The sequence below is a fragment of the Drosophila nasuta genome, chromosome 2R, assembly GCF_023558535.2.
Source record: "Drosophila nasuta strain 15112-1781.00 chromosome 2R, ASM2355853v1, whole genome shotgun sequence".
Lineage (NCBI taxonomy): Eukaryota > Metazoa > Arthropoda > Insecta > Diptera > Drosophilidae > Drosophila > Drosophila nasuta.
The window spans coordinates 21,324,512-21,350,142 of NC_083456.1; the positions used below are offsets into that span (position 1 = coordinate 21,324,512).

The following is a 25,631-nucleotide window of genomic DNA, read 5'->3' on the forward strand; positions in this document are numbered from 1 at the left end:
TCAACTTGAAGCTTTTCACTTTAACTTTGATCTGAAAAGCAGCTAGTGTAAATGGAATGTTAAAAGCAAGTTAAAGTCAATGTTATCAATCACAATGTGCTTAAGCTATTACACTTATAAAATGTGTATTTAATAAAGTTTTTGTATGTGAGAAAAAGATATAAAAAGCAAGAATTTAAAACTATTGAAATTAACATAATTTCATATGCAGCAAACTTTAAATTTACAAAAATATTATTTATTTTGTTCATATTTTACTTCTCTTTGCGCTAGACCAAGTTTCTTTAACGTACATTAAACGACATCCTAGAACGTGGCGCACATTTAAAACATTTTTAATATGCGAACCAGACGACAAAGTATGTAAATAATAATTTGGCCATCTGCCATCTGTTGCCATTCCATCAACTCGCGCTTTTGGTGGCTCCCGCCTGGACCCATGCAGTGCCACAACTGCAAAAATGTCAAAATGTCAATTCGAAAACGTTTAGGAGAAATCATTTGACTTTGCCTTTATGTCCGTCAGTTTGCCAGTAGCTCGCCCGCCCAAATGTTTGTTATTCACCAGATAAAATAAAATATAAAAGTAGTAGGAAAAAAAAGAAAAATTAAAAAACAAATGACTATGGCTATTGACTGTAACTGCGAGTAGCCAGTAGACAAACAGTCAGTCAGTCAGACCGTGAGGCGTGTTTCAGTCAGTCACTCAATTGGGACACAACGTCACCATGGATATGGTCCCGGGTTTGTTTGTTTGGTCAGGTGTAGGCTCGTTTGTCTGTCGCATATTACATTTGCTTACTTTTCCTTTATGCAAATGTCCATGTACAACGTCTATTTCACTTCCAATAGGTTGTGCAATACGCTGAGAGTGGGGCGCGGTTCGATTGCATCAATAATTTGCAAGAAAATCTCTGATCTCTCTAATGTTGTAGATGCCGTATCGATTGAGCTGCGTTTAAGCTGACAAGCGATGATTGAGTAGGAAGACCTCACTCGATGCATTTGCCTCGAGATGCGTTTGCCTGACAATCGCACGACATTTCTGACAAATGCTGCTGACAAACAAAACAAAACTTCATTTTTTCCCCCGCTTTTTTTGCGGGTTTTGCATTTGCTGACAAGGCTCTTAGACTGTCTAAGTCAGTGACTAGGCAAAGGTGCATGTTGACAGGCCAAGAAACCACGCCGACATGTTGCAATTTTATGCAATTTTTCAGCAGCATTGTGTGTGTGATTACCAAAATAAAAAACAAACCGCATAAACTTTGGAATGAAAAAAATAAAATAAATTATAGTCGCACAGCGCGACGACAAATTCAATGAGAAATCTGCAATTTAAATAATGTTAACTGACATTTTCCAAGCATCTTGGACAGCTGCTGCTGGTGTTGCATCACTTTGCCCACCCCCCATAAGAAGAGGGGCTGCATAATTAGCCAGCCCATGTGACGTATACTTAATGCCGACCAGAAAAGCTTTTTAAATATTTTAAATAGCAAGGCATGGAACTCTTTTTAACATTTTAATGCTTCAGAAAGTTTAAATAATTAAGAGAATTATGATACCCCTGTTGGCTATTTCAGTGGCACAGGGTATGCAGTGAAAAGTTAAAAAAATATTCATAAATTAAAAAAACAAGCCCGCACGTACGCAGAATGAAACACCGACCGGGTGAGGTGTGAGGGGCGGAGATCGAGGCTGACTTCCAAGTCAGCAAAAGGAGCACGCACAAATACACAATCACACGCACTCGTTGCGGCTGTCGCAGACGCAGTCGCTGCTATATAGATATTGCTATATGTACAGCAAATAAATTCAATTTACAATGAAAAATGGCATCTGATGATGAAGATGGCGACGCCGACGCCGACGCCGATGCCGGCAAAGCCACCAAACTCAAGCGTAAAAGGGACAGGTGCCGGTGGAAAAACTTTATTAACATTTTTCGCATGCTGCACGTGCGTATTGACAACGTGGGCCGCGTATTTCGCGCTTTTTAATGAAGTTTCATAAATTGTGAAAATCGAACGTTAATCAAATAAGGTGCGAGGGAAATAAAAAACCAAAATAAAAAGAAAAAAGAAGAATCGCCATGTTCATGTCCATGGCGCCATAAATGGCCGCAACGAAGCGACAAACTGCAGACGCTCAGACGTTGTCAACGCAATTGGCCATAAGAATCTGTCAATAAATCAATTAGTGTAATATAAATCACACACACAAAAAAAAAATAAAGCCTCTGCTTGCGAGCAGAGGGCCACGGAAAATTTGTGATATTTATATTTCATTTTCAAATTTGGTGACTTCTGCGGCTTTAATTAATTGCAACAAATTTATGTTGGCCTGTCAAAAAAGTGGCCTACGGGCACAATTAGCCAAATGACAAAACCAACACGACCCAAAAGACCCATAACTCATGCTCAAAAAACCCCCCCAAATCCCATGCCATGTTTTGTCAAAGCCTGCACTCACTGTGCTTTGCCGTTGTTCACTGACAGCAGCAGAGGCAACAGTTGAGGCAGTAGCAATGTTCATTTTTGATCCATTGGCCATAAATTCAACGCTTCCTTAGCAACTTCCGGCATTTGCATGGCAGCAGCAGCGAGTGCAACGGGGCGTATGCAAAATGCGAGCAAATGAGCCAAAACGCACGCAAAGTCAAAGGCAAAATACCAGAGGCGAATACCCAACCAACTTTGGCTACTAATCCAATTTAAAGTTTATCGATAACACTGTGCAGCACTGAGACCAAGACGAAATTCTCAAGCCAAGCATGAATATAATTCACATTCTTCTTTACAGCGATAAGCAGACAAGATTTATTCAAATTATCTGATAAACTGAAGCGTCGTCCATGTTAAAGAAATTCATTCAGTTTAAATTTGCTTGCTTTAAAATATCATTTTCGACTTGAGACAAAAAACGAAATGCCTGCTGACCAGTGTAATTTCTTAAGTTTGACTTGCGTCGAAATTGTTTTCTACCCCAAATAATTTTGACATTTGACTAATGCGCCGCATTAGTTCTGCCAAAAATTTCTTAATTTAGCTTTACCGTTGCCATTTGCTCTAACGTTGCACGTTCCTGCCGCAACCGACAAGACATTTGCTCTGTGTGGAATGGAGGATGGTTGAGAACGCAGGGGAAATGGGGTGGAGAATGGGTTCTGGGGTCTGCATGCCGAATTTATTTTGGCCACAACCCCGTGCAGAAGTTTTTGAGTTTTATCTGCTCAAAATTTGTCACAGCAAATAAAAAGTTTTGCTTTTTCACTTCGCCTTGGTGCAGTGCTGCTGCTCTTCCATCGTTGTTTCTTTTCACCATTTGTTTTTTAATCCGCAGAGCAAGAAATAAAGATAAAACTTAAGCCGAAATAAGTTTCCATAAAAGTGCACGACAGAGCACAGTGAAGGGCGAAGTAGCAGCAGCAACAACAGCGACGACGACGTCGACAACGAGCACAACAAGTGCAGCAAAAGTGCAGTAATAATGAAATAACAGCAATGCAATTAAAAGGCACCTGCTGCTGATTTGCTGGATTAAGGACATACACACAGCACCCCAAAAATATATAGTACACTATACGATAGCAGAGCTGATGCTGGATTGTCGAGCATAGTGTCGCGATAACCTTGAATGGTGGCAGCATCGAGGAGCTGGAGGAGAGGACGAACAAATGCGCTAAAACTTCAAGTGGCTAAGGACTATAAAACAAGGTTGCCAAATTGCATTAACGTTAACGTCAACCACTTAAAGAGTTACGTAATTGCTTAGCCAGTGCACAATTCGCTGAAGGACTCTTCGAGGGCCATTACAATTTGAAGAGAACTTCTGAAAAATAAAGAAAATGCAATAACAAATATTATTTGCAGCAAAATGTGTAACAAAGCTCAGTAATTATAATATTCATATATCAAATTTTATATATATTCCATATTTAAAATATTTAATAATTTGACCTAAAGATGTGCAAAGCATTCGCATTCATATTGTCACATCGCTGGAAAATGCTGGCAATCAAAAGTTCAGAGCACACAAAAAACCAAATACACGTGAAAAGCGTTCAAGCAAGTTTACACACACATGCACACACAGGCCACACACACTGCAGATTGAGATACATCGTTTTTGCATTCATGGAACATATGTTCGCTTCCGATTTAGTTGTCGTTTTTGAGCGAAGTTTTGCCACAGCTTCGCCCAGTGAACGTCACATTAAAAGCATTCACAATAGATACACGAGTGAGCAGTGCAGCTAGATGGATTTAAGGCCAGGCAGAGACGGAGATAGAGACTGAGAGAGTGAGAGAGAGAGACACACACTATATTCCGGTGGTCTGTCTCATCTTATCACAGTTGAAGTTTTTGTTTTTTACTCTAGCGGTAAAATTATAATATAATTTCAACTACTACTCGTGCAAATAACTCAAATTAAAGTTTTTGTGCCTGTGGGCCACTCTCCTCGCACACAAGCGCATATACCACACATACATACATATGCCGAGAGAGAGAGCGGAAACCGCCATCTTGTTTTTAGTTTTTGCAAAAGTTGAATGTTCACACAAAACAAGCTAGAAAACATGTCTTTCTCGCAATACCAAGCGCACAGAGCTATTCGGCAGCACACAATAAAGCAAACTATTTGGAACAGCAAATCGAAAGCAAATATTTAAATATAGAAATAAACTATTCAAACAAACATATCGCATACAGCCAAAAATTGTTTAGCAAATTGTGTGAATTTTGCATAATTTGTAATAAGAGTTTACTTATTTAAATGCGTTTTTTTTTTTTGTTTTGTTTTTGCAACTTGTTGCGTAGTGTAATTAAGCAACGAAACTTGAAAGTTGTCAGGGGAAACCCATTAACGATAATGCTAAGCATAATTAGACTCGCATTCGAGAATGCTTTAAGGGCGTATTTAAATAATTTCAAAGAGGTTTGCAACGTCGGCATCAATAAACTTTGACGGGCACACGAAAAGTTTAAGTACAAACCCAACAAAAGCAACCAAACTACAACAAAAATAATGGCAACGACAACAAGAGCCACAGCAGCAACAAGAACAACACAGCTGAACAGACAGAAATTATGGCCACACTTTCGTTTTTTTTTGCAGTCGGCCGCAGGACAATGCCGAGCGCGATAAGAGCGCGGCATTGCAACATTCTTGAAATGCAGCCAACAACAGCTAAGAAAGTGGGATGACGACAGGCATAAGAGACGGAGAAAAAGAGAGAGAGAGAGAGAGAGAGAGAAAGGAACGAGTGCAATGTGGCCCATAAACTTGCGACAACGTCTTGGCGAAAAGTTTTGGCCAACAGTGGGTGCATTTCTGCTGCTGCTGTTGGTGTTGGCGTCGACTATCAGTTGGCCAGAACTTTACTGCTTACGTTTGTCATATTTACGCGTGAGTTACACTGCCGCCCAGCAGGGAACTGCTGCTGCTCCTATCTCAGTCGGGGTACATGAAAACATGCGGCTATTGAGGCAACTGCAGCGACTGACAGTTGCCTGCTGCCTGGTGCCTGTGTCATGCGATGGCAAGGCAATTGTAGTGGCATCAGAAGGTGGCAGCAACGGCCACTTGTGACAGTTTTAAAATTGTCCAACAAGCCACCATGGACACCACCGCAACAACTGACTGATAAATGTCGCTGCCCAGGCAGCAAATACTGCTGAAAACATTTCCTTATTTCCTGCCATCCTGCCAACGTGGCACGGAAAACTTTTAGGCCAAAAGGAAACCCCCGAGCGGCGGAAGCATTCGGGGGCCATTTTTATGCAAGTCATAGAAATTTACAAGCCCCAGTGACAAGAATGTTAGTTTATGGCGTTAGTTATGTCGTCTTAGCTGCAATTGGCCTATATTTTGGGTTGCATTTATAGCCAGTTTCAAGCTAAATTCAAAAATGATATATTTTTATATTCTGAAACATTTTATAATTTTTGAATTGTAAGAACAGTAAAATATCACAATTTATTTCTTGACAAAAAAGCGAAAAAACGCTAGAAGTGCAAAATTTTAGCTTGAACTCTTGAGGATTTTGATGTTTTGCAAAGCAATTGAGTTTGTTGTCAGCACTGCGGCAGTGAGCAAAACGATGGGGAGTTGTGGATGAGCAAGGGCATTTTGCTTGGGAAAAGTTTTGTAACATTGGCATATGCAATTGGGTTTGCTGCACATCCTGTCGACAGCTTGGACTTGGTAAAGTTTTTCCCTCAGCTATTGCTGTTAAATGTTGCAGGCGTTTTTCTTTCAATTCTTTTTTTTTTTTTTTTTTCGTAGGCATTTTCGCAGTGGGACAAAGTTTTTAATGAATTTTATAGCAGCCGCTGAACCACTGAACCAATCACAGCTAAACTTAGCTCAACTCCGAGATGAAGCTGTGTGAAGCGTTCGATTACGTAAGTCAAAGCCCAAGCGTTTGCCGTTGTCGCTATTGCTGTAGTTGTTGTTGTTATTGTTTTGGCTATGCCGTTTGATAAGGGGGCCAGAGTGCAGGCAGCCAATCAAGCTAATCACGCCAGACTGACTGACTGACGAACAGACAGATGGCGAGACGGCAGACACAAACCGCTTTGACTTTGATGCGCTGTCAACGCTGCTGTTGATGTTGTTGGTGCTGTGCTGGTGTTGATTGGTGTTAGTGTTGGTGTTGATGTTGATGTTTATGTTGGTGTTGGTTTCACTCTGGTCATTAAATGCAGCACATTAAAGCCGCAGGAGCTGCCGTCAACAACGACAGCGACGTCGACGTCGACGTCAATGTTGCCTGACAAGCGTTGAGTCAATTACATGGTAATAAACTAATGGCAAAAGCGACTCTTCGTCTCTCTTTCTCTCTCTGCATCTGTGTCTGTCTGGCCATCAACAGCATCAAAAGCAGCAACAAAGCAGCAGCAGCAGCCGCGTGACATGTTCGTTAATTTGCAGCACTTGTTGAACTTTTGGCCAAAAACATGCGCCCACCAGCTCTTTTGGCTCAAATAATAATTGGCTCGAGCGACATGACTTTTGTTATAAATTGTGAACGTTCATGTCGCTGAACTTTATATACAGAAGAATATATAAATATAGCTCTGGCACAAAGCGAGACTAATTAAATAAAAATTAGAAAATTACAAGCCCATAATGAAATTTCTTTTGATTTAAAAAAAAATTACAAGTTAAAGCAAATCTATATTTCAGATTAATCACATTTATATTTGATATAAGATAAAAGTAGGTAATATAATTCGATATTTTTCTAGAGAATCACCAATAGCTAAGAATAACAACTTTGAGCTGGCTTGAACAAAACAAAAGTAAAATATGCATTTAAATAAACAACGCATTTCCTTAATCAAGTCAACATTTCGTTTTATTTTAAACACACTTTTTCGAATAGTATAGCTTATTTTTGGTTAATTCTCAGCTGAACTCAGCCGACTTTAATTTTGAATACATTGATAAGATTCTGTATATGTTCACTGATTGGGTCAAGTTTAGTAAACAAACTTTTCTGGGAAATACTTGATTATATATGTTTATTTAATCCAGCACACACTTATTGACGCTCAACTGATATGTCGATCCAGGTTTGCAGGATCCACGAATCGGGCGGTCGCTCACGCACTTGTTTTGCTCGGCATTGAAACCGGTGGGACAGCTGAGACCCAAAGCACCACTGATCACTGACAGCAGCAGCACCATTAACCAGGCCCAATTGCAGTGCATTGTTTAAGATTTTCACTGTCGAATGTTTGAGAAATTGCAATTGTCTTCGGTCGATTAATCCTTTCTTTCACGAACTCACCTTAATTGAGTATAAATTGAAACTATTTACTGCATTGCATTCGGTTGCAAGTTTATATAGAGAAGACAGATGAGCTTTGAAGCGCTACTTATCAGCAATAGTCAGCTGTGCTCAATTCTGACTAAATATCATATATACTTTTGTTTAGGTTAGTTGAGTATTGAGTGAAGGCCGCTCGAATTGATTACAAAGTACATAATAGAAAATGTGCCGTTCATCAAATAAGAAAAGTCTGAATTTAGTTTAATTGCGCAAATTAATAGTGTTTGATGATGCATTTGTTGATATTGAAATACAAAGATTCGGACAAAACCAAAAAAACAGGCAAATATAATAAGAATTGATAGGTTGGTACAGACGTGAAAGCGGATAGAAGAAGGAATATATAAATTAACTATTGCTAAGTAAGTTAGTATTCAAGTTTTTATTTCAGAAATTTCAGTAAAAGGAAAAATTTGTGATAGTCCCAGAAATTCCAAAAAGCCATTCAAAATTTTCAAAAGTTTATGCCACTTAGTGTCATTCAAATACATTAAAATATATATTATTCGAATTAAACAAAATTTAAAAAAGTATTTCAACATGCAACCAATTTTAATAAAATTATTTTAGATATACGCCATTAAATTATTTCAGCTCATTTCTCTCATGTGAACTTTCATATTAAATACATTGACGATTTCTGGGAAATACTTGATTATGTTTGTTGTCTCAGTCCAGCGTACATTTATTGATATGAAGATCCAGGTTTGCAGGTTCCTCGAACGGAAGTTTGTATAGAGAAGTCACATGAGAGCTGCTTATCAACAGCAGCCAGCTGTTCTCAATTCTGACTAAGAGAAGGTCGCATCTTGTCTTATTTAGGTCAACTGAGTATTGTTTGAATGACGTTTGAATTGATAATGAAGAATGAAAATAAAAAGTACACACAATTTAATTTTAAACAAATTTATTTGCGTAGGTTATTTAGGCTCCATAGACACACTTGTTGACGTTGATCTTATAGGTAGATCCATGAGGACACTCTCCCCTAATGGTACGGTCAGTCACACAATGATTCTTCTCATGCTTGAATGGTGCGGGGCATCCGCCAGCGGAGACAACGACAGCAATCATGGCAAAGATGAGCAGACCCAACCAGGAGAAGTTCATTTTGTTTGTTGATTAGCTGAAAGTATTAAAAAAAAATAATTCTCAATTAATATAAAACACAGGAAACTACAGAATATAATTATTTAAAATGTAAATTAAATAAATTATTTAAAATATAAGTTCGCACATTTGATTATTTCCGTGCTATATTAATTTTGATTAATTACTCTAAAATAAAAACTGAAATATGCAAACAAGTCATTGATAGATGTTTTTGATTTTGTTTTTGTTTTTGACGAAGGCCTTGCCTCAAGTGCACTTCCTATTGCTAATAATGTATATTTTAAATAAATTTGTTGGCTTTCCTTGCACTTCAGAGCTAATTTTTTCAATTCAAGGACACTTTTCGTCAATATGAATTTCTTTACACAAAAATCGAAGTACTTGGACACTGGACACTGGACACTTTTCACTTACTTTTCGACGTCGCTTGACAATTGTTGAAACTAAAATATGTCTTGCGCCAGCTGTTGGCTTCTTTTATAGGCAGTGAAGCGTATTAATCTTATCACGTGTTTCGAACCTTTGACACAATCAGTGGCATTTAAGCTCGCATTGATAAGGAAGGCATCTGTCCAAAGAGAAAGAGCTAAAACTGTTTCGAAGGCTTGGCACATTTGCTGAAATGTTGCAACAATGCTGTGTTGACAATCGAGCCAGCAATTCACGAACCTGAACAAAAGGCGCTTCGTCTGCATGTTGATCGGTGGGTGGGCGATGAGCGGAGAGGACTCTCACTTGAGAGTCGAAGTAGGCGTAAAAATCGGCGACAGCATACGAAAATTCCAATGAGCGGTACGAAATTGTCAGGGGTAAGCGCTGCTGCTGCTGTTACTGTTGCTGCGGATGAATCAGGTAAAGGACATGGGACATTGTGGATGGCCCGAAAAAACAATGGACAGGCTGGGGGCGCCTTTGGAGCCCGATTGTCACTGGCAGAGTGCCATTGAAGCGGACGCTGTCACATTGACAATGGACACATGCCACTGTTGGCCTGGCCCAGTGTCTCTGGTCTCTGGACTCTGCTGGCCATGCATATGTCATTCAAATACAATTACATTCAGAGGCATTCACTGTCCGACTCTTTGGGCGAGATATGAAATCATTTTCACTACCTTCTTTTTTTCTTGTCGTTTTTTTTTTCTGCTTTTTTGGCAGCTGCGCATAAATCAAATGGTAACGAGCCATAAAGCTTCATTGTCGATTGCCATAGAGTTCAATATATTTGTAAGAGTTTGTGTGTGTTGGATAGTTTGATTTTGATGTACGACAAACAGTTGCCTCTTGAAGGTGGCCACCACTCGAAACGAAACCGAAACCAAACCGTAGCTAAACAGTGCCTCATAATTCACTCAACACTTGGCCAAACAATACTTCAATGCTTGTGTACTCCAATATGGTTGCGTTGCGTGTCCGCTCAACTTTTGGGCAACACTTGGCTATTGCTCTGACATGGTCTGGCATGGTCATGCCTTGCCTTGGCTTTGAATTATTGATGGGCGTATTAAGAAGATTAATGTGATGAGCCATGGCATAGAGTTTTGTCGTCGCCGTTGCTCATGTTAATGTCTTCATTGTCGGCTTAAAGCTTTACCTTTTGCCGTTGCCCGTTGGCCGTTAGCTCCTAGCCACCTCAGCCACCTCACTCTTCTTCCTTTCTACCTCTATCTCTCACTCTCCTATTCGATCGCTCCAATTGAACGTTGTATAAGGAGCAATACACGTTCATCAACGTTGCCATTTGAGGGTCAGGTCGATTGGTCATTTTGTCGTTTCACCCACGTCCTCGAACCAACCGCCAAGAGCTTGGTGCTTGCTCCATTCGTTTATTCGTTTGTTCCGTTGCGCGTCCATAAGCCATTTTTCTTCCTGATGCACATAAGTTTTAAGCTTTGTGTAATTTATTTTTATAGCCATGTAGTCGACGTAAAGATTGCAAATATGTAGTTGGCGTTTGCCGTATAAAAACCTGGTGTCGTTAGTTGCAAATCAAATGCTTGTCATGCGGCACATGGGGCAGCGGGGGCATCCGGAATCGGGCATCGTCCAGTGTGAGTGCCTTGTTGCCCTTTGTTAGCTACCCTATTTGCTTGTTGATGTGCAGGATATTCGATACATATGCGTGTATGTGTGTATGTGTGTGTAAAAAGAATTGCATGTCTGCCAGCAGTGGATTTGTCTTAATGCCGCTGTGAAGGACATTTCGCGAACTGAGCAACTATTTCCCTGTGGCTATCGAAGCTAACCAAGAATTTAAGAAATATCTATTAGCTTTTGTAGTGCAAAGTTTGTAGTGAAAATATGTAAAGCAATACATAATGCAAGTAAAATTTGATAATTATTTCTTTTTATTTTCTTAATAACATTAGTGAATCTTTAAGAGTTCTTTTCAAAATCCAAAACTCGGCGATTAACTTTTCCCTTAGAATTTTTAGCTTAGATTTTGTCTTCATATTCTTTCATAGTTTTCCATAAAATCTATATTTTCCGTATTTATTATAGTAATTGCAGTATTAATTAGTTTTTCACACTAATTAAACTACTTTGATCAAGATCTTTGCGTCTCTTTTTACATTAGTTTACTTCAATCTTAGTTACTTCGCTTTTTATCTCCTCATAAAACGCACCCTCTGCTTTTAAACAATTTTTTAAATTATAAAGTCGTAAATGAGCTTTTAGTTAACTTTCCCATTTTGTAATTAAGTGCATATTATTTAGGGCAAGTTGAGGTCCTGCTGCATTGCTCCACTGCTGCAGCAAAGTTGCTGCCGCAGACCCAAAACAATTTTGTGCAATTGATGCATTTCTCATTACGTTGCTTATGTTTGCCACAACCACTGGACGCGGTTAGCGACAACCTCAGACATTGACTTTGGCGAAATTGTGCGGTACTTCGGGGACGGGGGGGAGGATTCATCAGTAATACAGTTACAAAGCCATGGCCAGATGCCACCCCCAGCTGGGTGGCGGGTCAGAGCCAAAGTCGTAGCCGATGCTAAAGCGAAATGTTGTTTTTATTGCTGCCGCAATGTTTTAACTTTTGTTGCGCCTCCACCGCTGTCGCCGTTGCCACCCAAACTGTCGCGTTGCATGTTGCCGCTATTACTGCAGCATTTAACCACTCTCAGGCCGCCTTTGCTTGTGTGTGTATGTGTGTGTGTGTGTGCCCCCACAGTGGGGCAGCCAGGCAGTCACACAGCATGGCGAAACGTGCTGAGTTTTCGTAATTAGTGCGCCGTACTGCAGCATGGCCACGTACCGTGGAGATGAGGCGAATCGGAGGCATGGGACACTTTGCCGAAGAAGAAGAAGCAGACAGAAATGGAACCATCTCAACACAGTTCCCCTTCCCCCTCTCTACCACCCCCTCCGTTCACCCCATGGATGAAAACTGCACGTCTATGTCGCGCTTAGCTGCTGCCTTGGGCCTTTTGAGTGTCATATGTGACAGTGTCCATGTGAGTGTGTGTCCGTGTGAGTATTTGTATGTATGTCTATGCTTGGCTTTGTGTGTCTTTTGTAGAGCGCATTTGTTGGTTTAAGTAAGTTGTTAGTTGCGTCGTGTATGACACACAAGTTGTCGCCTCTAAGCTGCTCCTTTGAGTACTTGCTGCCAATATTAAATCCAAGCGCATTACATGCATGCGCCTTTATGCTTTTGTGTGTGGGCAAGTGTGCATGTATGAGTATGGCAACTTCTTATGAAAAGTTAACTAAGCTCTTGCAGATATCCATGCTTAACTCGCAACACACAATTTGAGAGTAAAAGGCAGAAGTGTAGAGAACCTATTCAAAATTAATTTAAATTTTAAAGACTGGTTTTTCCTAAAATGCTTGATTTATTTGTTAGCATTTGTAATTATGAAATACGATTATTATTTAATAATTTAGTAATTATTTTCATTCAATAACAAAACAACATTAAATATTAATATTGAAGCATTTGTCATTTAATGCATAATACACAATAAATCAAAGTCAGTTAAGATAACCTTATCTATGCTAATTAGTTCTTTTAACATTAAAAAAATGTCGATTGTAAAAAAATAGTTTGAAGGTCGTAGAAAAGCTTTGCACAAAAAAAAATAGAACAAATAATAAAACTAGCCAACTACTGTTTATGGTCGTTTTTTTACTGTAATGTTCTGGCCCCAAAATGCTAACGACATTGGCAACGAGCAGCTTTCAGCCTTCAACTGCCACGGCCTTAATTTTACTGATTATGGCAGAATCAGCAACGGCAGCAACAGCAGCAACAGAGGAACAAGCAGCAGCAGAGGCAAACTTTTGGCCATTAAAAGGATTCGTTTTAATGAGTTTGGCAGGACAAGGCAGCAAGCAACGTTGCAACCTTTCCCAACGACGCGCCACAAATAAGTATAAAATAAAAAAAGTCGCCCACTTTATCGATGGCTGTGTAAAAACTGTCGCTGTTTATCTTTGTTTTTGGCCAGACCAAAAACTGAAACAGGAATTGCACGAAAGAAAAGTAAAGGAGAGTAAAAATCTGCATTTTGGTGCAATTAACAATGCGATGGACGACTGCGGACTGCAGACTGCAGACTGCAGACTGTTGACTGCATAAATCAAAGACCGAAAGGAACAGTGCGTAAATAAAGTAATTGTCCAAATGTACCTCATATTTATACAGCGACGTCACTTGGAGCGCTCCTTTTATGGTTGTTAATTTCTGGGCCAACACCCTGCGACAACGACAGCGACAGGTTTTTGGGGAGCAATTCAACTGGGGTTTTTACGTGGAACTGGAGCTTGAGTCCATTTATTAAGAAGATACTTAATGAATTGGATGCGGGCGCTATAAAATCACTTGTACCGCTAATTGAACCGACGGTACAATTAAAGTTTTCAACTTTCTCGTCGCAAACTCAACTCGTAACACAGATGCATCAGTCATCCTTTTTTTTCTTTAATTTTTTGTTGCCTCTTTTTTTTTTGGTGTATACTATATATGCCAAGAGCAAGTGATTGACAGCTGTCATGGCGATAACCGCACTGGGACTTTGCAGTTGGGATTGAGGAATGGGACTTCGGTTGCTGTTGGGATTTGAAATGCAGTTTTTCTGCATAAAATGCAGATACATCTCATCGCATTGCTCATTTTCTCGCGCCGTCTTGTTAAGGAAATGCTTGTATAATTTTAATATTTCACAATAACCACACGAACGAACCTCAACGTCAACGCCAACGCAATTTCAATGCTGAAGTTCAGCCAAAGCCCTCAGGGCAGCTTGGACTTTCACTGCACTCACTCGCTGCGATGCTGCGATGCCATGCCAAATAACCTATACTCCCATACATAGCGGTTTGACAATTTGCAATGCCCCCAAACCCAGCGTCTCCAATCGAGCAAACGAACAAGGCGACGACCATCCATCCAATCGCAACGACAGAAAGCAAAAGCCAAGGATGGTCTCGTCCCATGAAAAATGCATGTGATGCAAGCAGAAAATGAAAAAAAAATAATGCATATGAAATAAATAAAGAAAATCAAGTCGAAACAATGATGGTAAAGTGAAAAAAAGTGCCAGAGCAGATATAATACTGCTGACCGATATAACCCAATATGGACTTGTTTACTCTTTATGTTTATTAGTGCACTGTGCCAGCGCCCACTGGCCAAATGACCAAAAGCCGCCAACGCCAGCAACAACAACAACAACAACGATAACAACGGCAACAGGAACAACAACAATAATCGAGTGCAGCTTGCAAGCGAAATGAAGTCATTTTTTTTTGGTTTTTGTCTCCTTAAATGCGGTAAGTGTGGCAAATTAGTTGCAATGAGGAAAAATTGCCAAGTCATGACCAGTAAAATCAACTGCCAACTTTTATTTTATTTATTTTGTTTTTGCTGCAGATGATAAGCACTTTAAAAGATTTGCGAACTTCTTGACAGAATGAATTTAATGTTTTGAGGCTACAGTTCAATTCCACATTTAAAGCTAAAAAAAAATGCTTAAGTCGCTTTTAAAGTGTATTCAAAAATGCTTCAAGTGAATGATTTAACTTGACGAATCGAGTTAAGAAAAAGAGCTTAACTCACTTATTTGCTGTAAATTTATAGACCAACAGATGAAACACTTCATTTCATTATTTTATTGTTATTATTTTTGGTTAATATCAAATTTATTTCTTAAAAACAATCCTAACTGTTTACTTTGAAGATCTAAATGAATATATTATGAATTTATTCATTTGCTTGCTTTTTTTTAACAAGATTTATTAATAAACAGAAATAAATTTCTGATATTATGTAATACATTTTCTTATAACAATGCCAATTTACGTTCACTTGATTCTATTCATACTTAGAATACATTGTAAAATAAAAGTAATTTTGCTTTAATCAAAACCTTAATTACTCTAACTTCTCTACTCTAGCTTCTCTTCGCAAGCATTTAATCAACTTCAACGCATATATTCGAAGCTGCTGGCAAAGCAGCATCGAAGTGGCAGCATTTTGGCTATTTGGCCTATTTGCAGCCAGTCTGTTGAATTTCAGCCCGTGAACTACGCCAAACATTTGATCAAATTGCAACTGCTGCTCATTGGAATTGAAATTGGAATCTGTAGCTGCCAGTCCCAATCAACATTCGCTAATTGTATTAGAATTAATTGGGCTTGATGCTTAATATTAAGTATCTTTTAACCGAGATTTATGGCAATGACTTCGCATAATCAATAATTAAAATAATTATGCACAATGATTAATTTTCACAGCATAGAAATAATTGAAAGAAATACATGAAAAGAAAGGCAGTAGAGCACAAAAACTTGAGGGAGTGGGAGTTGGCATCTGTTTTGGGCATGTCTTTGACTTTGGTTTCGCCCATGGGCCTAAAATGTGCGCAGTTAATTAATGCGTGCAATTTAACAAAAGCATAAACGATTTATTTAATCGACAACTCCAAACGCCTCCCCCAAAAGTCAAAGCACAGACACAACAAACACATACACACACACAGACACGCAAACATACAGATTCAACTGAGCAGGCAATAAAATTAATCAAATAATTAAGCCAAGCAGCCAGAGATCGAAGTGTGCAGTGGATGGAGAGAAGGCAATGGATAAAAATAATGCTCTTTAGTTATCAGCATCCATAAACGAGACATTAAAAATGGTCAAGAAAATGAGGCAATTGCCGCAAGAAGAAGTCGAAGCCAACGCAGTTAACTCGGCAAACTGGGCCCAGTCGATGGCTCTGCCATCAACCGTCTGCGGTTTTTGTTTTCACTTGAGCGCAGTGAGGCATTTATCATTTTTAATCGAATGCGGAAACAATGGAGCGCGTCTAAGTGGAGCATTTGATGTGGGTTGCCCGCAATGTTGTTCGCTACTCGATGCCATTGCCCGAGATGCCATCGTAACTGTTGCCAGTCTGGTGGGCGATGGAACGCAGCCAAGAAGCCAATGAACACAAGAAGCAGTAGCAGCTACTAGTGCTCCAAACAAATCTATAATAATTTCTTTTAATTGATGCACTACACAAAGCAGTGTCTAACGGATTGAGCAACTTGTTTGTGAGTCAAGCTTTGATGTTAGTCGATTAGATAAATCACTATTTTATACACATATGAATCATTGATGTATGAATTTAAGAACTTGACGAGAAATAGACATAAACTTTGACAGTTTTGGTCAAAACCACAAAAATATTCATATTTGTCTTTTACGATTATAACCCATAAAAACTTCTAAAAAAAATGGTTTATTAGTTCTTTACCCCAAAATCGATCAAAGCATCACATAAGTACCTCATATATTATAGCTTCACATAAACAAATAATGAACTTTGACAGTGTATTCGAAAGTCGTAGCTTTGACAATTAAATAGTAGTTGCTTGGATTGCCAATCTTGTGGCTCTTACAGGCAATGAGCGCAAAACGCAAAAACCTAATGTAGCAGAAAATTGCTTTATATGCACATGGCAGGAACTGCCGCTAACCAGCAATAGATGGCGCTGTACAAACATTTCTACATGCACACGCCTATCAGCAACCAATAATCGACGACGCGACACAACGCAAGAGACGGTTGCAACAAAATTTAATTTGCTTTAAATTGTTGTTAAATGCGAGCAATTGAAATTTATGCCAAAAGCAAAACAAAACACTGCGATAATCTGTGACTACGACATCTCTCTGTGGCCCTCCCACTTCAACTCTCGCTCGCTTTCACTCTCGCTCTAGCACGCGCACTCCACAAAAACATCGTCATCATCAATTTAGCCAACAATCGGCGACGCCATCGTCGACCAGTTGGCGCCGTCTGGGGGCGCATGCGCCAATGTCCTTGTGTGCTATTTCCAGTTAAATTTAACATAATAATTTTTGTGAAACGCCGCAATTTGCAGTCGCTGTCTGGCAGCCTCGCTGTCTATCTGTCTGTCTGTCTGTCTCCCATGTTCGAGTTGTCGTTTAATACAGCATAAAATGTCAATTGGGCTGCCGCCGTCTCCGTCTCCGTCTCCAACTCCAACTCTAACTCCAACTCTCTGTTGCTGTGGGACAACCTGTGCGCCCAAATAGTTCATATAATCAAATTCAAAACAAATTTGTGCGCCAAACAGTTCTCTCTCAGTACAAGCGAAAAGCGTTTGTAAAACTTTGCAACGTGCAACAAGGCTCGACATCACAAAACTGGTTTAAAGTTATTGTCCATCTTTTGATTTCTTGGGCTGTCGATGTCTGTCGTTGTCTGCTTTGTGGCACTTGCTGCTGCTGTTGTTGCATTTGCTGTTGCTGTTGTTGACTCTTATTGGCTTTTTGGCTCGGTGATTAGTAGGTCAGAGTTTTTCATTTCCAATTGGATGTATGTTGCACAAGCACAACACACACACACACACACACACAATCTCACAATCTCGCTTACTCACTTCACAAACACACAAGTGTGTGATGGCGACTGTGCCCATATTAGGAAAGGGTATAACAACTCAAAACAAACATCGACTACGAGGTACTACTACACGAACGCATATATGTAACTACAAGGCAATATAAGAACTGGGCAATGCACCGGCCGCCGCATTGATTCATTTCAAGTGTGTGTTTGACTTGTGGGAAAGCACTCAAACTCCAAACCCAAGGTAGCCAATTGGCCACGCGGCACACAACACACAAAAAAATCAAGTCAGTCAAAGACAAAGCCAAAGACTAAGGAATATTGGCAGCAGCTCAGGATATTGCTGGTCGAAAAGAACAAGGAAAATATGCGCAAAAGAACTGAAAGAAACAAAGCAAACTTTTTTGAACGAATTCCCCAAGAAAACTACTATTAATTAAATTGTTTTACTTACACAAATCTCAATAAACACTTATAAATAAATACCACACAAATTTCAAAGAAATCGCACCAAGTGCTAAAACCCAAAAGCAACAAAAAATGATGAGCTGGCAATTCCAAAGTCAGGAAGCGTGATCTGTACACTTAAATCGTGGATTATAAAATAAAAAATAATAATTTCCTTCGTAAAGGTGTGATTTGTGTTTATGACGTTATAAAAATTCCAAAGATGTTAACCAAGCTACTTAATTATTATAATCATCATAGATATGTTTGTATTTAAGTAGATATTTATTTTGGTCATGCAACTATAATTGATTTGGTCAACTCTTAACGCTGACCTGAGATCACGAATTCTTTGTTTATTTACTAATTTTATATTTGTATATATTATACTTTATTTTGCCATGGGGCTACGCCTTCGTTTCAGCGATAGCCGTAGGCAATTGGGCGGGAAAAGCAAGAAAAACAAATAAAGAAACGAGACAGCAAAAAAATGCTTACTTCTGTGTACCGTTGTTTTTTGTTAGTTATTTATTTTGTTGTGGGGGTGGCGCCTAAAATGTTTGGACGTTGGTGGCCTCCAGTAACGAAAAAATTCGCACGAGTATTTAACACCCAGCAAGTGATTGTAACAACAACAACATCCACAACATGAACAACAACAACAACAGCTACAGTGACAATCATTAAAAAGCGAAATAACAATAAAAAGCAAATAATAATAATAAGCGACTGGCAATCAATTTGAAATTGAAACGCGTTTTTATTGCGCCGGGGTAGAGGTAGGTGTCTCCCTCTCTCTCTCCGATTCATAATAATACTGTTTATAAATTGTGTATACCGTGCGTAGGCCACATTATTTGGCGTCTTTCCTTTTGCTTTTCATCTCTTGTCCGCACTCCACTTCGGTCTGTCTCTGGCTCCACAACTCTGGCACTCGTCTGTGAACCTCGAGCGGCATTTTGGCCACGCCAATTGACGCTGATTATTCGCAATTACTGTGGAACTGTGGCCGAAACCCAAGGCGACATTCGTGATGTGACATCCATCGCCTGAGCACCGACTCAACATGCCACACTCAACGATCTTTTTGCTATAAATACCCGACTCCAGTTGGGTATAAAAATAGCTGCTGTCATAATCTAATAGCCCTCTTAACACTCGACAAAAAAAATGTTTTTTCTCTCCTTTAATATGTTTTTTTCACATTTGATTGAATTTTAATGTGTGTAAATGCAAAATGCATGGAAACATCAAAGACGACGCTACTTTTTCACTATGTTGACCCCCTTAAAGCGTGTCGCATGTACATAAAATTATAGCTTTTCAATATTTTTTTTTGGAAATGCATGTTGTACATAATTTATGCATGTATTCAATGCTTGGAAAAGACATTGAAAAAGGAAAAATACAAAAAGTATGATTGAAGAGATAAAGTTGCTTTTCGATCGTGTTTCTTTTTGAATATCAGGCTAGCTACAACATTTCTCTTCCAACTTGTTATAAGTGCTCTTTTCTTTGCATAATAATATTCTAAAATTATTTGAAAATATATGCTTATCTCAACTTATCAAATTATCCACAACATTGCTCTGAGAAGTCTTCGGAACTTTTTGAACTTTTTTGAATTCTCTGAAGTTTAAATTTTAAAGTATTAAACAAAAGCCGCATATTCAACTTATTTTATTTGAAGAAACTTTGTGTAACTAATGATAAATATAGTAAGATATATGTCTATCTCATCTTATCAAACCAGCCATAAAATTTCCCTTAGAACTTTTCTGAACTATTTAAAAGATCATGGTATCAGTGCTTTTTTGTCTGCCTGATGACATAGGTGCTCAAAGTTTGACCACCAAATATATGTACCAAGCATTAAATCGTTGAATTTATAGCCCAATGCCCAAAGCTAACCCAATTCGCAACGCCTTCGCCCAGTCGGCGACAGCTCCCCCATGTTGGCCAGCTCACCTGCCCTGCCAGATAGCAGCACTTACCTCTTTATTTGAGTCACTTTATTTATAAAGCAGACACGCACCTAAAGCACACACAAGTGGTATACACTATATATACTATATACTATAATAAAATGTTGGCCAACAATGAGGCTGGCCGCTGTCTCTGTCGCCGGCGTTGGCGTTGGCGTTAACGTTGGCGTTTTGTCAACTTTTTGGGCTGAACGCTGACAGAGAATCCAAACAGAGCAGAGAAAAACGATAAAAATCACTTTGATGAGCATCAACATTGACATATTGTTGAAATTATTGTCGCCTGTCAGTTTGCATACGCATTTATTCACTCCTCATTGGGTCAGCCAAAGCTCATTCTCTTAAACTGATTTCCAATTATAATTGGCAGCAGCCAACTGCCAGCTGGGCAAATGAAGCTAGAGCTGTAGAGCCTTGCTGCTCCAATCGCTCAAAATCAATATTTATCCAATGTGTGTTTGGGCCTCGTTTTGGGCTGATTTTGATTACACTAGTCAACAGCCAACTAAAGCACAGCAAATAGACACTATTTTAAATTGGAGTAAATATACATAGTATGCAACTTTTGATACCCGTTGCCCATACGGTAGAAAGGTAATATAACTTTGTGGCTGCAGGAGATGTATGTAAGAGTCAGAAGGAGGTATATGATATGTAGAAGTATAGAAATATATAGATATTAAAGTTATTCAAGAAGTAAAGCAAAAAAAAAAAACACATTTTAGCATATTTGTAAAGTAATAGTATACCGATTTACCAATTTATTACTTTTTAGTATATTAATATACCACATATTTTTTAGAATAAAAAAGAAATGTTTTCTATTTATTGAAAATGGATAGCGGGTATCTCTAACTAAAGCACACTCGACTGTTACTTTCTTATTTGCTTTAATTACAACAACTTTTTGATTTTATTTACCAACGAGGTTCATGAATTTTGTTGTATGGCGAAGTGTGTGTTGCACAGTGTTCCTGTTGATGAGTTAATGCCGCCAGCAGATATTAGCCGGGCCAATGAGCTCTCACACACAGCACAACACAGCTCAGCACAGCATAGCATAGAGCACAGCATCCAGTATATCCCCACAATAACCCAATGTCATGTTCGCTGTCCATTTGTGTGAACCTCATGCAGCATGTGGCACATGTTGCTATTGCGGCCCCCATCAAGATTTGCATGGGTTATTAACTGGTGGCAATTGGGGAATGAGGTACGCGTCTGCGGTTGCGTTTTGTTGACAATTTGTAGCGTAATTAATTGAAGCCAAATTAATAAAAGCAACAGCATAAACACACAACACAACACAACGCAGCACAACACAACATACAATACACAAACAAACAGGCAAGCAAGACTGGCAAACTGATGACGACAGCGCCTGCTGGGGGATTACAACTGGCAGCGCAACTGATACATAATGTTAAATGACTTAAATGTTGACGGCCAACCAATAAAACAACATTGCCAACAACAACAACAACAGCATCAACAGCAGCAACAACAACAACAAGAATAAAAGCCAACAAAAAATGGGCAATCACAAGTCAAAATCACGTTTCAATGAACAGCAGACAAAACACCGCAAACAGACGCCACAGCCATCGCTCACGATTAACTTGGCCAAGATCTGCCTCAGCTGGCGCTTTGACTTTTACAGTTTCACCTCTCCCAGCCTGCCTCGCCATGATTTGTTATGCTTTGTCAGACACTGCGATAGCCAGCCGGTGAATGCGTATTAATTTTAGCACACGATTAGTTTTCGATTATAATGCATATATCTCTATTTTTTGTGGGTCGACATGGAAATATCAGACAGGGATTAATTCTAAAGTTGTCAGTCAATTTTCTGTCAGCAAACTTTTATAACCCACTAATCTGACTCATGAGATACATATTAAGCAATTCGTATGAGTAATATTATATTTATGCATACGTATAAGTTACTTTTTTGTGAGAAAACTATATTAAATAGAACTAATTTAAATTGATCTATCAAAAGTCGGTCTTGAGAAAAAATTTATACATTCAAATAAAATTATGCAAATAACAAAAATATTATTTCGCAAATAAATTTAAAAATCTAAAATTAAAAACAAGTTATACAAGAAGATATAAAATGCATTATTATTATTTATTTATTATAGTTAGATATATTTAAAATCAACACGGCCTTCAGCTTATATAAAATGTAGTTAATTATTTCTTAAAGAGTATTTCATTCTATTCAACTCAGATTATAATCATATGTACGTAGGTGAATCATTAAAAATCCCCTTGGTTAACAACAATTTTTACTATGCCATTCATAAATGAAAAATTCAATTTATTCATATTATCCAGCGCCCACACTTCCCAAAAACTTCAGACACTTTCTAGGCGGCCGTCAACTATGCAAATTACGCTTATATGTTGAAAAGAAAAAAACAAAAAACAAAAAAAACTGAATGAAAATGCGTATAAAATTAATTAAAAACAACAACTTAATCGCTCGGCATTTCCGCTCGACAATTCGCTGGTCGATTCCACTGAAGTGGCTATCTTGGCCTTAGCCAAAGATCGTTTTGCCAGCTTCCACTTCCCCATGAATGAATGAATGAACGAGCGAATGAGTTGGCGCAACAAAGTGCAGGTGGTTGTTGTTATGGCTTTGAGTTGGGCTTAATGCGTGGGTGGCTCGCTGGCTGGCTGGCTGGCATTTTGAGTGTATTTCCGCTTGAAAGCGGCAATAACAATATTTGTAATAATAAATTTACGTAAAAATATAAATAAAATCAGCGTCGTCGTCGCCCCCCTCAACGCCAACGCGATCGCCGTTAACAGCGACGCCAACAACTTGTCATGAAGCTGGCCCAAAGCGATGCTCACAATTAGCCAAGCTAAGCTTGAGACTGAGCCAGAGAAAGATACTGAGACTGAGACCAAGACCGTGACTGAGACTGAGATTGAGATTGAGAGTTTTGCTTTCTCACCGCTTTCCCAAAGCTAGCCATAAAAAGGCCGGGCGAGTCGAATCCAACTTCCTAAGCGGGCTCGGGCCAACGGAGAGCGCGATTCGAATACCCCCATCGAGTCATAGACTTGGACTCGCGTTTTGTGACCATATTAAGGCAAATGCGATTTGCAGGCTGGTAATTAAAAGCCAAAGTAGAAATATTCAAATGCGTATAGAGCCGGCTCAGAATATTTACATAAACAATTCACAAACATCAGAGTCGTCGCCTACCAAGGGGGATCAATCAGTGAGAATCTACAACCACAAAAAAAAGACATCACTTCATTATGTTAATTCACAGCATTCGAGTAGAGGAATTGAATTATCTAAACAACTTTAAGATCTGAATAGCCCCCTCTAGCAATGGCCCTGGGTTCTCGTATCTTGAGCATAAAACAAAAGCATAAAAAATACATGTGACGTTTGTGTTTTTTAATTATGGCTCGTTTGGTCATGTTCCTGTCGTTGGACTTGGCAATAGATTAAGTTGTCAGCATATTATGGCCAACAATATTGGCCAATTTGTATTTATATGCTTGTGTCTCTCTTGCTGCATGATGATAGTGTTTTTCGAGACACTCCCCAAAAAAAAAGCATTTTGATTCGCACGCAAATCAAATTAATGTTGCATGCCTTAATTTTTCACTCGATGACCTTGCGACATGAACAAATTTATGCTACTTAAGCGTACTTCTACAGCGAGACAGAGCTGACCAGCTGACCAGCTGACGATGCTGTTGATAAATTATAATCAAATTTAACTGTTGTCATCATGATTTATTTCTTTATGCCAGAACAACAAAAGCACCAAAACAACTACAACAATCACAGGCTGATCGACAGACAAATGATCAGTCAGTCAGTCAGTCGGAGAGCTGCTGCTCTTGTCGATCGCTAGATCAGTCGCTTTGTCATTCAGTCAGTCAGTGACTCTGTCAGCCAGCAATTTGTCTAAATATTCATACATGAGTATGAATATTGTTTATATATAGTGTACATATATCTGTATCACGAATGTCGTCATACAACTTGTTGTTTTGCCTGCAGGAGTAAATTCATTTTGCAATTAACTATTTGCCTCTTGCCAGTTAATTATAATTATTATTTTCCAAATAAATAATAAATGACCGTAACACAATTGTTCCATAACAAAATGAAACGGCAAAGCGGCTTAACTAATTTGAATGTCAAGTTGATATCAAAACAATGCAAAAACCACAACAATAAAATGTTCGATTTGTATGTTATAAATTTGATTTATTTCGATAATATTCATATAGATTTGTGTAAGATTTTTATCAGATAATTGGCAACAATTTTCACTTTGTATTATAATTCCGCCTTCAAGCCTTAAATAAGATCAGAATGCAACTCTGGTGTGAACTTTTATAACAGGTGTGTCACGTTAAATAGATCACTTTGAAAAGAATACTAATTCAGTTGCAGTGAACTTCAAATCTTATCTAAACAATTGCAAAATAAATTGTGTGAAGTGTTTGTATATTTTTAGAATTCACTTCAATGTCTCCGAGTTCCAAAACAATTTAACAACCCATATAAATAATATGCCCACGTCACACAAAAAAGTAATTACTGTCAGGGAAGTAAAGCTGACAAACACGAGATTTCAAAGCAAAATTTATAACAATAACAATCTCGCGTTGTCAACTTAAGTTACCCGAACACGTGCTGTGTGACTTGTTCCGTGAGTTTTGATAGTAGTTATTTCATTAAAATCAAAGTAGCACAATTTACGCAAGTTTCGCAAAGTACTAAAGAAGCTGAAACACTTTAGAATTAAAATTAACCTTCTACTCGAAAATTTCAAAACCTTTTGTTTACAAAAAGAAGGCAGATTGAATTTACAAATGTTCGAGTGCTATTGAATTTCATTTTGAATAGATTCTTAGTTATTTTCAACTCTAAGCCGCTGCTTCTCTATTATGTCACTCAAGTCTTAGTCGAGTGTGTGGCATTGTGCAGTCGAGAATGCTCAGCACAATTAAGTTATTTCATTAACATACTAGAGATGAACAAACATACTTATAGCTATGCGATCATCATTCTGAATAGAGCTTCAACTATTAGTTGTGATTAGAATCCGTTGGGCCACTGTTCAAATGAAGTTCAAAAATCTGGCTGAGAAATCTTGAAGGTAGTCACAAATTAACATACTGTAAGCCATAACAATGTTTGACTGATATAAATGAATGTCAAACGGCGCAGCAACATAAATAAAAAATTACTAATAAATTTAAATAAATAACTGCCTGGCAATATTAGATCATACCGAGAGAGAGACAGCGAGAGAGCGAGTGAGTCAAAGAGAACTATGTGTGAAATGTGCTCAACTCGAAATGAAAACGAAAACTTAACACAAT

At 38.6% G+C, this 25,631-nt stretch overlaps 2 protein-coding genes across 2 annotated transcripts; both read right to left on the reverse strand.

Annotated features, from left to right (window-relative positions):
• Positions 1-7,340: 7,340 nt before the first annotated feature.
• LOC132785035 (uncharacterized) lies at positions 7,341-7,902 on the reverse strand. The gene is made up of 2 exons (XM_060790994.1): positions 7,803-7,902; positions 7,341-7,738 (listed from the first exon to the last, which is right to left on the reverse strand). Exon 2 carries the CDS (start codon positions 7,721-7,723, stop codon positions 7,538-7,540), a length of 186 nt encoding a protein of 61 aa, XP_060646977.1. The 5' UTR covers positions 7,724-7,738; positions 7,803-7,902; the 3' UTR covers positions 7,341-7,537.
• An 832-nt stretch (positions 7,903-8,734) lies between these two features.
• On the reverse strand, positions 8,735-9,417 carry LOC132785793 (uncharacterized). Its single transcript, XM_060792070.1, has 2 exons — positions 9,372-9,417; positions 8,735-8,970 (listed from the first exon to the last, which is right to left on the reverse strand). Exon 2 carries the CDS (start codon positions 8,952-8,954, stop codon positions 8,769-8,771), a length of 186 nt encoding a protein of 61 aa, XP_060648053.1. The 5' UTR covers positions 8,955-8,970; positions 9,372-9,417; the 3' UTR covers positions 8,735-8,768.
• Positions 9,418-25,631: the final 16,214 nt, after the last annotated feature.

What these genes read in the sequence shown, in the direction of transcription:
- LOC132785035 (XM_060790994.1), bottom strand. Translation starts at nt 7,723, where the DNA reads ATGCACTGCAATTGGGCCTGGTTAATGGTGCTGCTGCTGTCAGTGATC.
- LOC132785793 (XM_060792070.1), bottom strand. Translation starts at nt 8,954, where the DNA reads ATGAACTTCTCCTGGTTGGGTCTGCTCATCTTTGCCATGATTGCTGTC.